This window comes from Channa argus, chromosome 19 (assembly GCF_033026475.1).
Source record: "Channa argus isolate prfri chromosome 19, Channa argus male v1.0, whole genome shotgun sequence".
NCBI lineage: Eukaryota > Metazoa > Chordata > Actinopteri > Anabantiformes > Channidae > Channa > Channa argus.
Genome location: NC_090215.1, coordinates 5,044,729 through 5,060,972, shown reverse-complemented (window position 1 = coordinate 5,060,972; position 16,244 = coordinate 5,044,729). Strand labels below are relative to the sequence as shown.

The following is a 16,244-nucleotide window of genomic DNA, read 5'->3' as shown; positions in this document are numbered from 1 at the left end:
AATCACAGATTTATTCCTTCTACATATTTTTCTGTTCTCAGTTAACTTGCATTAATTGTCCAAAATGTTCTACCGATTTCTATCTCCTCCTATTTATTCTAAGCTGTCTTCACCTCATTACCTATAAAATTCCTCCACGACTGTGGATCATTTGACTGCTTCCAGGTCCCAGGCCAGGCCATTAAGACTGTATTGTGCTTCATGCCTCCCAGCCCCGCAGACTGGATGAGGTGGGAGACACCATCTCTGAGGTTTGAAGACACCACAACGTGACAGAAACCCTTGGTCCGTTCTGCAGACATGGCAGACTTGATGTTCTGAATAAAGTGTGGGAGAAAACTAAGTAAAACTGATACATTTACTTTTACAAAAAATTAAACTTACAACTGATTTACTGACTAATTATAAAATGTTTACTGATGGGTCTGAACAAGGCCAGTGAATCCAACAGTCAGTATAGCTGAGAATTCACCATATGCACAAAAAATTATATTAAAACTTACTTTTTTTAATTTAGCCAGTAGGTGGCAGAGGTAATCTGCTTGTCCTAGAGCACAAATCTCATTTGACACAATACATTTGCTTGTGGAGTCAACTTTAAATACTGTTGTTGTTTAACTGCTGTTTAACTATGGATTTTTAACAAATCATAAAAAAGCCAACAGGAAACCCATTTGGTATTTTATGAACAGCTACAACTATAATTTCTGGCTAAACTTTCAACATACCTGCTCAGCCTTCTTGGCCTCTGCGTCTTTAGTGAGGTAAGTTCCCTCTAAAACATTTCCTACTATTGTCAGGCCCTTCCCTGCCTTTAGCTGAGTGCAGAAGGACAACAGACGAGGGTGTTTGACTGCTTGATCTGAGTCTATGTTCAGGAGCACCAACAACTGAGGCCTGATCACATCGAAAAACAAAAGAAGAGAAAAAAAAAAGAAATGGAAGGACTGGGTTAGATTTCATTTCGTTGCAAGGTGATAACAGAGCTTGATCTCATGCAGGAACTAGAGAATGTGACAAAATAGAAAGAAGATCAAGTTTGAATTGAATGGTGGTTTGGTCTATCGTACAAGCTGTTTGCCAGCCCAGGGTTAAATATGGTTTGGCTTTCAAGCCTTTCTTTCAGATAAAGTTGAAGCAGATGATTTATCATATTTACCCACTTTGTCTATTCCTGTCTTTCCTTTGTATACTCCAACAGGGACAGGGGACACTGTGTCAGCAGTAACCATAGCTGTGTGAAATACACACAGAAACACAATTTACCTCCAGTTCTTAGTGTGTGGTGGAGCCTCCTCAAGGCGAATGAGAGCGTAGCGTGCTGCATTAAGAGACAGGCCACGGATGCCATCACCCCACTCCTTCTCTGCCCTAAAGCCAACACACGATTGATGATGAGACAACACGAGATAAAAACAAAACAAGACACACAATGATACAACAAAATGCCAGTGATTGGACTTTACCAGCCAGTTTTACATATGTTGTGTTCACACCTGAACTTTTTAAAGTTGTGACAACATTGTGTGTGTTTGCTCATATGGTATAACCTGAAAAGGCTCAGAGTACTACAGTGACTCATCAATAGAACCCATTCTCAGTACCACAACATACAGTGCAAGATTATACTCTTCCGCACCATGAATGTGTATACTGTTACCCACTTTCTTAAAAAAAAGTGGGTTTCTACAGCAGAAACTGTACTGAACCATAACCTGAAGCGTCCTCTTGTTTCTCATCACCTGAATTTAATACGGGGATCAGTTCTGGTTTGTTTCCCTCTTCTCGTGTGATTGTTGTGTTTACACCAATGTGTGCATGTGTTTTCACACTGTTCTCGTTATGTTAATGCTTAAAGGAGACAGCTTGAGCCTTTAACCAATGACAAGTGAAGACGCCACAAGACAGCACAGGGTAGGTTCTTACTGAGGGGGTAGGGGACTTAAGAGGGGGCTGAAATTTAGCATGGCCCAAAACACAGGACTTGTCACCAGCACAGGATTAATGCAGTGAAAACAAAAACAGAACCAAGGAGGTCAAATCTTGTTTCACCTTGCTAAGTGTCTGTGGCAGTAACGCACCTATTGTGGCAGAGAAAAAAACTATTGAAAAACTACAAAATAATGATCCCTAAAATGTTTGGCTACTAAACCAAATGTTAGCAGCATGCCTAACAAATGTTATATGAAAGAAGATGTCTTGGCGTCACTCTCTTTTTGAGGCTTCTCATTTTTCCTTCTCTGTCAATGGAATTTCCTTGTCTAACTACACACCTTCTCTACACCTTAAACACTTCTGAACCTAACAAGTTCATGTTACCATTCTTACCCTCTGTATTCAATGTATTTGTAGATGCAGCCAGCGATGACCATGGCAACAATAGCATAGTACCAGGAGGAGATGAACATGAGTGCAAGACACAAGCTCATTCCCAGAAAGGACAGAGCCCTGTAGGACAGAATACACAAATTCAGTCCATTAACTACATACCCATCAATGTTTTAGAACTGAACTGTTTCAGGTTGTCTGCACATTCATGTCTTAATGAAATGAGAAGCTTAGACCTGAAACTAAATTAAAATGAATGAATGTAATTCACTGCTAACAATAGCAGTGTCCTGTTTTGTCCTCACCCTCCATTGTGGAACTAATCTCAATAAAGGTAATCATCTCACTAACCATATTAAACAGGTATGTCTGGGGTGTTTGTCGGGTTTGTGTAATTTCTGGCATGTGTCCTAAAATTTTCATACAGTCAGTCAGTCAGTGTGATCCATGACAGGTTAAATAAAGCTGTCAAACTGTTAAAACTTCCTTAAATTAACCTCAGGAACTTATATTATGAAAGTAATTATGGAGCATATTGAAGAGGCACCATACTTTTAAAAAGACAGTCTAATACACCTACCAATGGTAGTATTTGAAGCGTGGTCTCCAGTTGGGTGTTCGCAGCAGGGTCTGAACAGCACAGGCGAGGTTCACAAACAGGTAACACATGAGGAAAAACCTGTAGGAGGTGGGACGATAAGCCAAGAAATACAACTTACTTAAATCTAAATCTCCACTTTGAGAAATACAGAGGGGATCATAAGCTTTATCTGGCGATCTGATTTTATGAAAAGAGAGCATAGTAATACTATCCAAACAGATACTGACATAGAGAGGATAGGAGCCACAGAGTCCAGGGAGGCGATGAGGATGCCGATCTCACAGATCCCAGCAGTCAACAGCAGAGCCCAGGTGGGTTCTCCGTTAGCTTTCCCATGACCAAACACCTAACACGTGCACAGTCGAGTGTAATCACTGAGGATGGACATCTGAGAAGACTGTTTTGACTGTATTTGAGTTGCCTGTGTGCGACTGACCTGTAAGAAAGGCACAATGCCATCTCGTGCGATTGCCTGTAGCAGGCGTGGGGCACCGGTCAAACTCTGCAGCCCCGCTCCACAGCAGGAGAAGAACGAACCGATCACAATAACCCACGGTGAGGGCCAAGATAATGTGCCAATGACAAGGTTCCCTTTAACCGAATCACCAAATCTACAATAAAAAACAATGATATATGTTTTTTTTAGCATTGACAAGTAATCTACAGAATTTCAAATAGTTAATTTTAGTTACTTGAAGTCTACTGGCATTTGTTTTGTTGTTATTGTTAAAACAATTCCTTGAAAAAAGTCATTTCTTAGTCGACCTATTACAAAGTACTGTGAATGTATCCAAAGCCTGATTTACAGCGTTTTGGTCCTCGGTCCACCAAGCTTTAGGATCAGCATAAGGACATTGCTACTAAACACTATTAAAACATACCAGTAAGAGACTGCGTGACATGTTCCTTCACTACTATGAACACACGCACACACACACACACACACACACACACACACACACACACACACACACACACACACACACACAGGTCTGACTCCTACCTATCCAAACCTGTCCTGTTTCTATAAACACTAATGAACCGAGGAAAATAAATCCACAGCACAATATGTGCTCTGTGTGAAACTCTTACTTGTCTCGAAGCAAAACACCCTCAATGCAGGCACCAAATAATACTACACAGCTGATGTCTGGTAGGGACTGTTAAGGAGAGTAAACTCAAGAATTTCTATATCACATTGTTTAAGAAGATTTAAAAACAGCACACACAATATCCACAGCATTATCTATATACTACTGCTAGTTAACTAACTTAGCCACACCACTAGTTTTTTTTAATGTCTTATAAAAGGTAAAAGGATACAGATGATGGAGGTGGTAGCAATAGCCATGATGGTTCCAATGGGAATGGACTTTTGGGCATCCCTCAAGTCACCTGACCGGTTTGAACCAGCCATTATACCTAAAACACCAACAACAACAACTCTATGAGCAATGTTGTGGTACACAAGTACATAAAATGGTCACTTTAATTGCTGTCTCACCAGTGACAGAGGGGAAGTAGATGCCGACCAGCAGTGTGAAGAAGGTCATAATATCATTGACTACATATGGCAAGTGGATGTCCTTGGCAGGGTCACTTCCCCCAAAAGACGATAATGTCTTGTGTTCTACCAACATACCCAGGGGGCCATACTCTGACCACATATTTTCTGCAAAAGAGAGACAGAGTAATTAGAGTTCAAACAAAAAAGGTCACAAATTGTACCATGCAGCAGCTAAGCAGGTTTTAACAGAGTAATCTGATGTCTTTAAAATATCACAATATGCATGGCCAAGTTAAACTAGTCACCTTTTTAACTGTATGATAAATATCAGATTACTTAATAATTCAACATGTCACCTATACTGAAGCAAAATACATCGCGAATAAAAGATTTCAGTTTTTTAATTTTTTTAAAAGTTGCAAAAACATGTCCTTTTTTCATTCTGTATTATTAAGTGTAGATTGATGCACATCCTTTTAAAATTAAATCTACTACAAATTAGAGACTGAAAAAGGTGACAGTCTCCCAATAGTGTCTCAGGAGACGGGATTTCTTAAAAAGATGTTGAAAATATTTTTAAGCAAAGCCATTTAAGTGACACAATTTCATCAAAAACAGAGAAAGCAGAAGCGATAAAATAATCATGAATTCAACTATTTAGCACTTTCACATCTGGGCCCCAGTTATTTCACTAGAAATATGTCAGGAATTTGAGACGAGTAATGATTGGCCCACAGTTACATAACAGGGAAAATATTCTGAGTTGTGTTTAAAATATTGCAGTTCCTGATTGTGTGAAGTCTTTTTGAGAGATCAATCTTAACACATATTTTCAAAGTTTGAGTTTCAGTCTTCTGAATAGGTCAGAGTGGCGTTTTTGTTTGTTTTTTTATATTTCACCATATGCATATGCTGCTACAAAACCAGGGTTCCAACCTGAAATGACTCCACTGGTCAGTCCAGGTATGCCCTGAATCTCTGTGAGATTGTTGTTGACGAAAAATTCGTTGCAAGTGGCATTAAAATCAGGCCCAGAGCAGAACAGCTTCCATAGCTTGGTAGTGACTGTCACGTTGTCTATAACTTCTGTCTTAAGACACTTATCAAAGTCGTTATTCTGCAGAGTGCGATTCCCCAACATGCAAACACTGTGTGAAGAAAAGAAGAGAAAATTACATACCACTAATGCGCTGAATTTGCTGTTTCATATTACTAAAATATGTTTATAGTATATTTTAATAACAATTAAAAGTCACAGTATGACTGCAGGCTAAAATGCTATGATCATGGCTGACACATGTCTGACCGTATCCAGGGAACTGGAGAACTGCAAACTGGACTCACGGAAAATCTGGTGGCTCAAAGATGGTCTTGATGACTCCAGCGTAGATGGCAAGGATAGAGAGAATGACACAGGCCAGAAAGACTAAAGCTAGCTTGTTGACATATTTCACTCCTACAAAAACGACCACAGCCATCATTGCTAGGCAGCATGAGCCATAAACACGCATGTTATTTAGCATGGCATTCATCTCATCCTCCTTTCTCTCTGTTACGAAGATGGCAGCTTTAGGCACAATGTAGGTCTGAAATGCAGAAGACAAGACAAAACAAGAGAGAAAGAAAAAAAAATACACGTCACCTTCAGTAAGAAGCCAAAAAGTTTATACCGGTAGTTTCAGTTGCGCATTTAGCGTCTTAGTTTTCTCCCCAGCACTTTCACATTTTGGCAGTAATTGTTTAAGGTTAATGACCAGAACAGAAGGCCCTGAAATTGAATTTCAGGCACAATGTAGTGTCACTCACCAGTAGAATCTCTATAGTACCCAGGATGTACATAGACCCAGCAAAGGTTGTCCCCAAGTAGAAGCAGAGACCTACAGCCCCACCAAACTCTGGACCCAAAGATCTGGAAATCATGTAGTAGGAGCCTCCAGCTGGGGAGAAAAAGAACAGTGGGAATAATTTATATGAGTAATAGTATGCAGACTTTTTGCTGGCATTTGTGTCTTTATTAGATAGTTGCCAGTGAAAAGTAGACAGGAAATCTGAGTGAAGACATGGGATATTACATGCAGCAAAAGTCCCCAGCTAGAGTCAAACCCAGGACACTGGGTTACATGCAAAGCACTGTAACAATTCAGTTGTGCAGGCACTTCCTAACAGGATCTTAACTTCTGCCAAGCCCAAATTTCAGGAACTTGCAAATATTGTAGTTTTCACCTGTATTTGCATTAAGAAACATTGTTTTCAAGACATGGTAAAACCCCAAGACTAACATTTTCTAATATACTGAAACCAAGACAAAGTGATGTTTGTCAGCAATTGGCAACAAGCAGAAAAGGACAATGGGGAGTAAAACGTCTGCTGAAGCCACAGCACCTGATCCAATGAAACATATTTTAATTTCATGGTCACAAGACATAAAACATTGTGTTGCATCACAGTTTCTCCTCTATCCAGAATTTATCTTCTATGAAAAAGCAAAGCATCCTACCTGGCACAACCCCGTTTGTAGCGATTGCGCTCATGGATATGGCCGTCAGCATGGTCTGTGGAGGGAGGCAAGTAAAGGACAAAAACATCAGGGAAAAACAAGTGATACTCTTGTTAGATACTATTAATTAGATGGACAGAAGTTTGCTTGAAATGTGCAAATTTAATACCCAGTTTTGGCTCTAAATACTATATTAAAGGGCATTTGTAATATTATCTCCAAATTAAACCCTATTTGAAAATAATTTCCTCCTTTGGGATCTGCTATACACCTACCAATTCTTTATGGCAATTATGTTTTCATACAATAGGATCTTTGGGAAGGTTAATCTGGTATTTAGCCTGCAAAATTACTTCTTAAGGGTTTATGCTTTAAATCTTGAAGATCTGTAAGGGATATGAGCATTTCCATGAAATCAGTCATTTTGGGCTGAGGATATTTACATCAGCCTGTTACCTAATAGTGCCTGGAAAGGACAGAACGGGCAGAAGGGCAAGGGAGGTGGCAAACAAAAAATACAAAGCAAAGAAAGGAGACAAAGACAAGAAAGAAAGGGGGGGAAAAGTGTGAAGGAGAAAGAACAGAAAGAAAGGAGAAGGAAGTGGAGAAGGGGACCAAGGACACGATGACCAAGATAGAACTTGCGCTTTATGCAGGGTGTCTGGTTAAAAGTGGCAGACAAGCTGGAGGACAGCCAGTTACCTGACAGCGTTCCCTCCCTCTTCCTCTGAAACCCTAATGCCATTGCCTACAGCAGCTTGGATTTGACCACTAATGGCTGTCATGTCCTTATGGGTAACTCTTCAGTCAGCTCACACTTGCCATAGGTCACTTGGACTGATGACTTCTCCTTTTTACAGCCACCTTACACATTTTTGAAAATCATTCAGTAAAGGGACTGAAGGATTTAGCTGAGAGTATAATCCATTAAAACGTCAATAGAAACAGTCTTCCACAATAATGATAATAGGCTTGTGTTTAATGCCAAATAAAACACTTTGTTTTACATAAAAAATGTAACATCAATTTATAATTCAATAATGAACATGGAAAAAGAACAACTCATATGGTTCCTACCTCTATTAACTGAAACCAGGTGTTAATGTTTGTTATACAGTAAATATAGTGCTGATGAGGACACATTTAAAAACCAGGTGCTGCCACTGACCTATAAACACAATGCAGCTACTGTAGACATGTGGCCGAGAAATACACAGCCCAAATAACAGACCCAATCATAATGTGATATTAATATTCTGTACGCTGTATTCTGGCCTACTGAAAGAATGAGTATCTCACTGAACATACTGTACATACTTAAGGTTGTGTGTGTGTCTGTACATGTGTTTTCTCTTTGTCTGTTTCTCTGTACAGTGAGTATGTCATTACTATGTAAGGCCTGGTCTTATTTGAGCTCTTCAGACCTGACGATCTTTGTTTTTATCTTAAAAGTGTCTTTTCATTTGATTTCAGTGCTTCACTTATGAGAGAGTGAATGTATCAACCAGCAGAAATGTCTAAAATACAAATAGTCATATTTAGACTACACAATCTGCTAGCAATCTAACGAGGACCTACATTTTACTGATGTAATCATTACTGCTGTATGACTCTACATTAATGATGCGATGTGACAATGATGACAATGAACGGTTTCACTTTCTGAACTCAGTAAGCCAGAACTGCTTTAAATCAAAATTGATTAAATTCCTTTTAGATTATTTTTAGACTACTCTGGTGTTGGGACTAAAGACCACTAAATATGACCTATAAGCCGGTGGCAGATGTGGAACCATCAGAACAGAGTCAGATTCAGTCTAAGCAGTGAAAATGAACATTAATCTCTGATTATGTAACAGGGGATGCAGTGGAGGGTAAACCCTGCTAACGCACTTCAGCTAGACTATAATATATAAATGGAATTCCCATGCTTCTTGTTTTTAAGAAATCTAATATTTCTTCCTAACATTAATTATACAGGGCTTTTTCTTTTATTCTGATCATTTTCACTATGTAGTTAGAAACTGAGTAATTAATTAAATAAATACAACAAATTGTGTTTGGTATTTATGGGTTTTAGTATTTCCTCTTTCAGCTACAAGGGGAACGGAAAAAAATGTAATCTTCAATTGATCTGCTGTGGCGACCCTGAACTCACAGGATTTTCAAACTTCACCAACAAAAGCTAATTTAACTGCAAGTTTTACTTGTAATGGAGTATTTAGAAATCGCAGTATTTGTACGTTTAGAGAAAAAAATGAATCTCCAGCTGACTAATGGAAGAATCTTCTTTATTATACCAATGGGTTTCAGCACAGGGCCTTTATCAGGGTACTTGAGCATTTTATTGACTGGTGAAGTAGCAACAGTTACTGATACTAAAATGTGTCCACTTTGTCATTGTCAGTTGTACTGTAACTGAAATTGATCATGTCATGTCCTCCATGACGAGGCAACGACCAATCAACTGAGATAGTACATAGAGGTTATTCTTTGTACTTTCCCTGATTAAACTGAAGTAATCCATTGTCTACTGAGGGACTGGCAAATATTACCAGTGTGAGTGTGCACTTTGCAAATGTGGGGATTACAAATCAAGCCGTCAAGTGCAATTAGAAGCTAGCAGTGTATAGGAGAGGAATAGTCACAATAGCTAAATATAGGAGAGCTCAGCGGCCACTGAGTCAACTTGCCAGTCACTTATTACTGCCACAAATCCAACCTTTGCACCCATCTGCCCTTGAATCAGCTTCCGCTTCAGTGTCATCAAACCACTTAAGCGCACAGACATATTCATGTTCAAATGCATTCATAAATCATTTAACACCTGGGTAAGTAATCACACTCACTCTTATAAAAAATATTGATGCCACTGTCCGAAATGACTTAAAACCCACAACCCTTAACAGACTAGCTCTGAAATGCTGTTTCTATGCATAAAAAGTTACACTTTTAAACCTTTGTTTAATTTTCACTTTCCCAGCTAAAATGGGTAAAATATAATTAATTAGAGAGTTAAGTCACAGTGGATGAGCACTTACACATGAGCAGCACAAGCCAACGATAATCAGTGACTCCAAGATGCCGGCGGTGCCGACAATCCAAGTAAGGCGCAAAAACAGGATGACCCCCAGAATATTTTGAAGGCAGGGGAGGTAGACACCCATGAAGGTCCCCATCTGTGGGCTCTGTAGAAGAGGGCAAGGGAAGAAAGTGGAGAGGAGCGAGAACACAAGTTAAGAGACAATTCAGTCAAGAATTATTCCACAAAAATAAAATCTAGAGCCAAAAATCTCTTTTCCGCAAAACAGTGGACTAACTATGATGGTACAGTTTAACTAGGGGTTGTATTTTTGGTTAAATAAAAATAATCACAAAAAAATGAAAAATCCAATAATTTGCACAATGCACAATACATGTAGTATTATTATCTAAAAAAGTGATGGAGATCCCATTTTAAAAGAAAATACATTATAGTTGTTCCTAGGCAAAGTATTACTTTAACCAACTCTTTGGTAGGACAGCAGACATACTCAGGGAAATGTGCTTACAAAGCAAAAACTGCTGCTATTAGCAATGTGGAGACTGTGCTTAAAAACATGGATCTTTCACTAAAATAAGTTCACATTACAAATGGAACACTTACATTTACTTTTGACTCTATAGTGCCTAGTGGCAAAACGTATTAAAAATCCTTCAATTCCTTCCACCCCATAAGGGTTAGGGTTAGGGTCCGTGTAAGAAAGTAGTTTCGCAACAGCATGTAAACAAGAACAAGCAACAGGCATATATTAAACTGTCCTGGCAAAAAACGGTAACATGTTAAAATAATCAGCTCCAACTAAGATCCAGCTACTTTTCTATCCATCTATCTCCAACTGTACATCACTAGTTCCACTGGTCCAGACAAAGAGGAGAGACAATGGCAACAGTTTCATCCACTTATTTCTTACCAAGCTGTCCCAGAAAGCCAATGGGAGGTGCCTGAGGCCTATTTCCATGAAGGGGACCGAAAAGGGCAATTGGCATGGGACTGAGGATGCGGTTACAGAAGCATCTATGTGCTGCATGGCAGCACTGTTACTACTTGTACTACTACCAAAACATAAGAATCAAAAGCTTCTTTAGGAGAAAGTGTATAAACTCTCTGTGGGACGAGGGCAACACACAACATTGTGTTGACAGGATAAACAGAAGATAGCACAGGGCTGCGGGACTGCCACTGTTTTTATAACTGCATTATATCATGGACTTTGACCCATGTGCTCTGACCCAACTCACAAATCAATAGTTCATGATATGAACATAATAGTTCATACTGGTATTTAGTATAAACATCACTGCTTTATAGCCTTTAAATCTACCTTAAGGGCAGCTTTTTATTTTGTAATTACAGATTCTGTTGTCCACTGCTAACAGGAGCATTATTGAAATAAAGCTGACTCTTAAGAATGCAATATGGTGGTGGAGTGGTTAGCGTTGCCGCTTCAAAGCTAGAAGATCCTTGGTTCGAGCCCACTAGCTGGCTGCGGCCATTCTGTTTAGACTTTATATGTTCTGCTCATGCTTGTGCGAGTTTCTTCCAGATACTTCGGTTTTTTCCCACAGTCCATATCCAATTCATGCATGTTAGGTTATTTGGTGTGAATGGTTGTGCAGCCCCTTAAATAAATTGGCAACCTGTCCAGGGTGTATGCTTCCCTTTCCATTTCAAACATTAAAAATTTTGTTCAATCAACATAACCTTACTAAGCTAAAGTGTAATAATATTTAATAATGTTTAAGCAAGATTTAAAGCTACAATATGGGATTTAGGATCATAGCACTAGCATGAAAATCCATCTGTTCTGCCCAGCCATTCATCTCTATGCTTTTCTACTGTCTTTAATGCACTTCACCACACTTCGTACAGCCTTTAGGCTATTAGTCATTATAAACCCACAAAAAACAAGAACGCTGCAATTTCAGAGTAAGCATTATGAGTATTAGTTAAGTAAAGACACAAAATACTATGAAGACGATAATAAGGTACAAACCTGCAACTGCAGGCCTGCATTGATTATCACTGATTATTATTTTTGGTTATCCAAAAAGCACAGTACCTAAACTGCACTTGAAACCTCCAATATAGATAGGATATGTAACAAGCCTCTCTGCTCTACCTTAACAGCCTTCTTCTTGGACCCCTCATCATCATCAGCTTCTTCGTGCTCCTGGGCGCCCTGGGAGAGATTGGTGTAGTTTGCGAGTTTATTGAGGAGAGATGACACCATGGGGTTACTGTCCATCTCCTCCTGCAATAAGGAAAACAATTCTGCAATATTACTCTATTGTTTAAGGATAAAAACTCCTTCCAGTTATAATACATACAACATATCAAATATTCGGGGTTTTTTTGTTTTTTTTTTTACAATTTTTAGACTTTAATTTGTCCTTTAGTCGGTTAGTTACATGATTCTAACAAAGAAAAACTATTCCAGGATCAAAATAAAAAGTGCAATATTTAGCTCTCTAACTGTTCAAAGCATCTTAAAATAACATGGCTGCTTCAGCCTCATGCACAGTGGTAAAAAGCGAAGCTGCAGTGCCTAATTGATTCTATACAAAGGCCAGTGACCACATAGCAGGAAAGTCTGCCAAATGGCAGAAGAAAGTACCTAGTAGCCAAGGGTCAGCTGAGTTAACCTCAACAAATACACTGTTTTTTTATGGCAAATAAACCCTTTGACTGGCACATTGTTGAGTTAACAGAACATTGTCAATTCACCTGTCACCTCCTTCTGTACTATTTATTTGGCTCACCACAGTTTACCATGACGTTTTAGCCAACTGTGCATTATTGAATACTTTGGGCTTCATTGGTCTAATTAAAGCTTGAGCGACTTGCAGTGAAAGATTTCTGAAAAATGAAAAGGGTACCAATATATTTGCAGCTTTTGTTCTGCAGTGTAGGGTTTCTCCTTCACGTCTTATAACATTCTGCCAAAATGAATCCCACAGCTATGCCTCAATGTTATGTAAAACATCTCACTGCCCTGTGTATAAGAGCAATGTCACATTAATGATGCAGAAAACTGTTAAATGGTTACCTCAAAGAGAGCCATGTTGGTGCCATCATAGCTGTTGCCTTTGTCATTTTCTGTGTTGTTGATAAAGGGACTGTTTTCCTTTGGGACACCATCACCTGTGGAAACACAAAACAGGTGTTGTTTGTTGGATTAAATGCAGTGTAGTTTCACCATGTCATGTAACTAAAGAGAAAGCAGGGTAGTGGCTCACAAATATAGTCTGTCCAGGATTTCACTGTGCTTTTTTGTGTTTTTTGCAGCCTAAAATGACTGATTTCACAACAGCTTTTCTAAGAACATGTCTGTATCATGTTTTAAATTGCATGGCTGCACAGAATTAACAGCGGACTCGTTGAAGTAATTGTTGTGATTGCAACATCACAAATTCCTGGACATCATGCAAAAAATACAGTCATACATATTTGTAAGAAGTAATAGTTTTAGGTTTGCAGGATCTGTTCACACCACTTATGAAGCATATGCTTGTAAGTTTTGTATTAGAGATGTCACAATCACAGTATTTTAACCCAGTCCAGGCATTTCGATCTTATCATTTATCACTAAATGAAGAAAATTACATTTTTAGCATAGTCAGCCTGCAATATACATACAAAGCAATTCACAAGCTGTTCATTCTGAAAAATACAGCACATCAGTGCTTACAGCAGTATTTTGTAAGATGTCCTACAGTGCTTAGCATATACAGTATGTGGTAATGGTCAGTGTTGGTCAGTGTGGCAGGATGAATTCCTGAACTCCAAACTCAGTCAAGCTAGAAGTGCTTTCTGTTTTTCAAATGCCCCAGAGTCACATTGGAGTCTCAGCTCACGTGTATCTGTGTTTTATATATAACCTGTTAATAAACAATAATGATGAGAGTTTCTAATAATGCGGACTAATAATTTACACTTCAACAAAAAAAAAAAAAAAAAAAAAACAAGACGTGGAGTGTGCTAAGAAATATATCTCCTGGAAAAAAACACTTCTTTTATGATTATGTAAAGAGATTATTCCAAATATACATTTATCCTGCTTATGATCCACTGAAATGATTTAAACAAAATGATGCATTTTCTACCACTTTAAGAAGGGTTTACCATCTTTTGGCCTTCATCCAGTTTACTGAAAATGTAGGTACCTTTAAACAAACTTTAGAACCCCCACCTTTATGCCAACCTTTCAAGAAATGTGGAGCACAGAAAATGTATTGCTTGTGAGCAGAACAAAAAGACTTAACTTTGTGGTAAAGCAAAATTTGATTTTTAAGACACATAAATGCATGCATACAATATGATTTTGTTACTTCTCACGTTCAAAAAATAAATAAATAGATAAGAATAAACGTTAAATGAAATGCTTTCAGCAACTGTACCATGCTGCACACAGCAATAAAGCAGTCTTCACAAAGGATGTTATAGCACCTACAGTAGCTGCGAACAGCATTATGGCTGTTAAGTACACTACGATACACTGAGCAAACTGGTTGTGAAGAAAAAGCTTAGAGCCTAGGTGGCTCTACATGAGGAAAACATGTCCAAGTGTAAATAGTGACATGTCTTGTGTGTGAAATGTGATGTCATGGTTCCTGTAAGCAAAGGTAGACTCAGATATACAAATAACTGTGATGCTGCTGTGAACAAATAATAACAAATACATAACAAATTAATTTGTTCAGATTTCCGGAACATGGACCAATCTAAGCTTGAGGTTAAATCATTTTATTTAGTTTTGTTTTCTAAAATCGGATTTAATAGTTTTTCAGAGGGTTCAAGAAGAGTAAGAATCAAATAAATCCAGGCTACCGTTGTCTTAAGCTATGTCACAGACTGAAAAGTGCAGTAGAAGCCGTTCTGCCGTGCAACATGGGTAGTAATAAAATTCTGTTGGTAAAACTATTTGCAAAACAAACAGGCACAAATGTTTCATTGTGTTTCATTGATTATAAAATACTATAAATAGCAGCCAATACAAAAAACATCAAATCAATAAAAAAGGGGTTCAAAAAGCATAAAAGTAAAAATACACAAAAAGCTGGTGATTGTGAATGTCTTAGACTGAGGAACAAGAAATCCATACATGAGCCACAAAGACCTAACACAAGGATAACGAAGGCAGAAAATCAAACAGACAACAATTCCCTCTTCTAGATACAGCAAATTGGAGCTGCCGCAATGCAGTGACTCCTGCAGCCATTTAGAGAGAAACAGCCTCCATCTCCGCACTGATCGCATCACAGAATAATAACTCCAAAACGGACAGGTTGAAAGAAATAAGTGACCAGATGTTTAAGTTACCTCTAAATTTCTTTTCAAACTCAACCTAGTACGCCTGAGGCATAGAAGAGTTCTTGACAACTCAACTTCATCAGCTGCTCTTTATCACTTTAACACTGAGATTAGTTTTCATTGTTAAGTAATGTGCAGTGTTAAATGCCCTTTATCCCATATGTGCCGCTGTTTATTAACTTAAATTAGAATCTGAAGTATCAACACTCCTTGATCTCAATTTTACAAACATTATCTGGTTGGTTTATGTTTATGACAGCCCAAAGAAATCATTTAGAAACTTTACCTATTTGGTCCCCATTATTCACCAAAGCAACACATCATGACAGCAACAAAACAACCAAATATTCACAGCAAGACAGCAGAATTTTAGGGTTCAATTTCAACCCCCTGACACTGTTGAGTTATCACAACCACAGCTCTTTGCCTGGTAGTCTCCATTCATCGAGGACGTGTATTGTGAACTGTGACTGCAGAGAGGATGTCATGGGTAACTTTCACTGTTTGTTCCAGCTGCAGAGGGAATAAGAGGCTTGCAGTGTGGCTTAGCCACTGGTAATCACAGAGAAAGTCAGTATGTCCTTGTACTGTGTAGCTCTTTAAAACTCAGTCTGAGTGCAAGAACAGAACATATTAGCTGAGGGCACAGAGTTTCTATAAGCTGGAATGATGCGGAATTAATTTAAGATAATGACCATTCTGCTTGGTACTCTGAGGATGTTATTGATTAGCCCTGTAGATGCCGCACATCACAGGTGATCATTGTCTTAAATGACACGGACTAAATCCTCTTGGGGTCCCACCTACAGGCTAAAACTGGCAGCACTGTTTCTAAATAAGGTGTAGTTTCCGCTTCTTTAAATATGCCTGTGAGTAAGGTGCTTTAGACGTCAGTCAGGAAGCGATCACAACCGATGGAAATAACCTAAGATAGAATGGCTGTATTACAGTTGCTAAA

The 16,244-nt window shown here is 38.6% G+C and overlaps 1 protein-coding gene across 6 annotated transcripts in view; it reads right to left on the bottom strand.

Moving 5' to 3' along the window:
* The window catches only part of slc12a7b (solute carrier family 12 member 7b), a 56,022-nt gene that overhangs the window by 12,517 nt on the left and 27,261 nt on the right, over positions 1–16,244 (bottom strand). For all 6 annotated transcript variants that reach the window (XM_067485697.1, XM_067485698.1, XM_067485700.1 and 3 more), the window contains exons 2-18: positions 13,023–13,117; positions 12,096–12,227; positions 9,975–10,121; positions 6,934–6,988; positions 6,243–6,373; positions 5,781–6,022; positions 5,373–5,584; positions 4,434–4,601; positions 4,253–4,351; positions 4,022–4,079; positions 3,366–3,540; positions 3,157–3,275; positions 2,909–3,007; positions 2,329–2,448; positions 1,267–1,371; positions 729–897; positions 122–317 (exon numbers count right to left, since the gene is read on the bottom strand). In XM_067485697.1, coding sequence (XP_067341798.1) covers positions 122–317; positions 729–897; positions 1,267–1,371; positions 2,329–2,448; positions 2,909–3,007; positions 3,157–3,275; positions 3,366–3,540; positions 4,022–4,079; positions 4,253–4,351; positions 4,434–4,601; positions 5,373–5,584; positions 5,781–6,022; positions 6,243–6,373; positions 6,934–6,988; positions 9,975–10,121; positions 12,096–12,227; positions 13,023–13,117 — 2,322 coding nt within the window. The remainder of the gene's footprint in view (positions 1–121; positions 318–728; positions 898–1,266; positions 1,372–2,328; positions 2,449–2,908; positions 3,008–3,156; positions 3,276–3,365; positions 3,541–4,021; positions 4,080–4,252; positions 4,352–4,433; positions 4,602–5,372; positions 5,585–5,780; positions 6,023–6,242; positions 6,374–6,933; positions 6,989–9,974; positions 10,122–12,095; positions 12,228–13,022; positions 13,118–16,244) is intronic.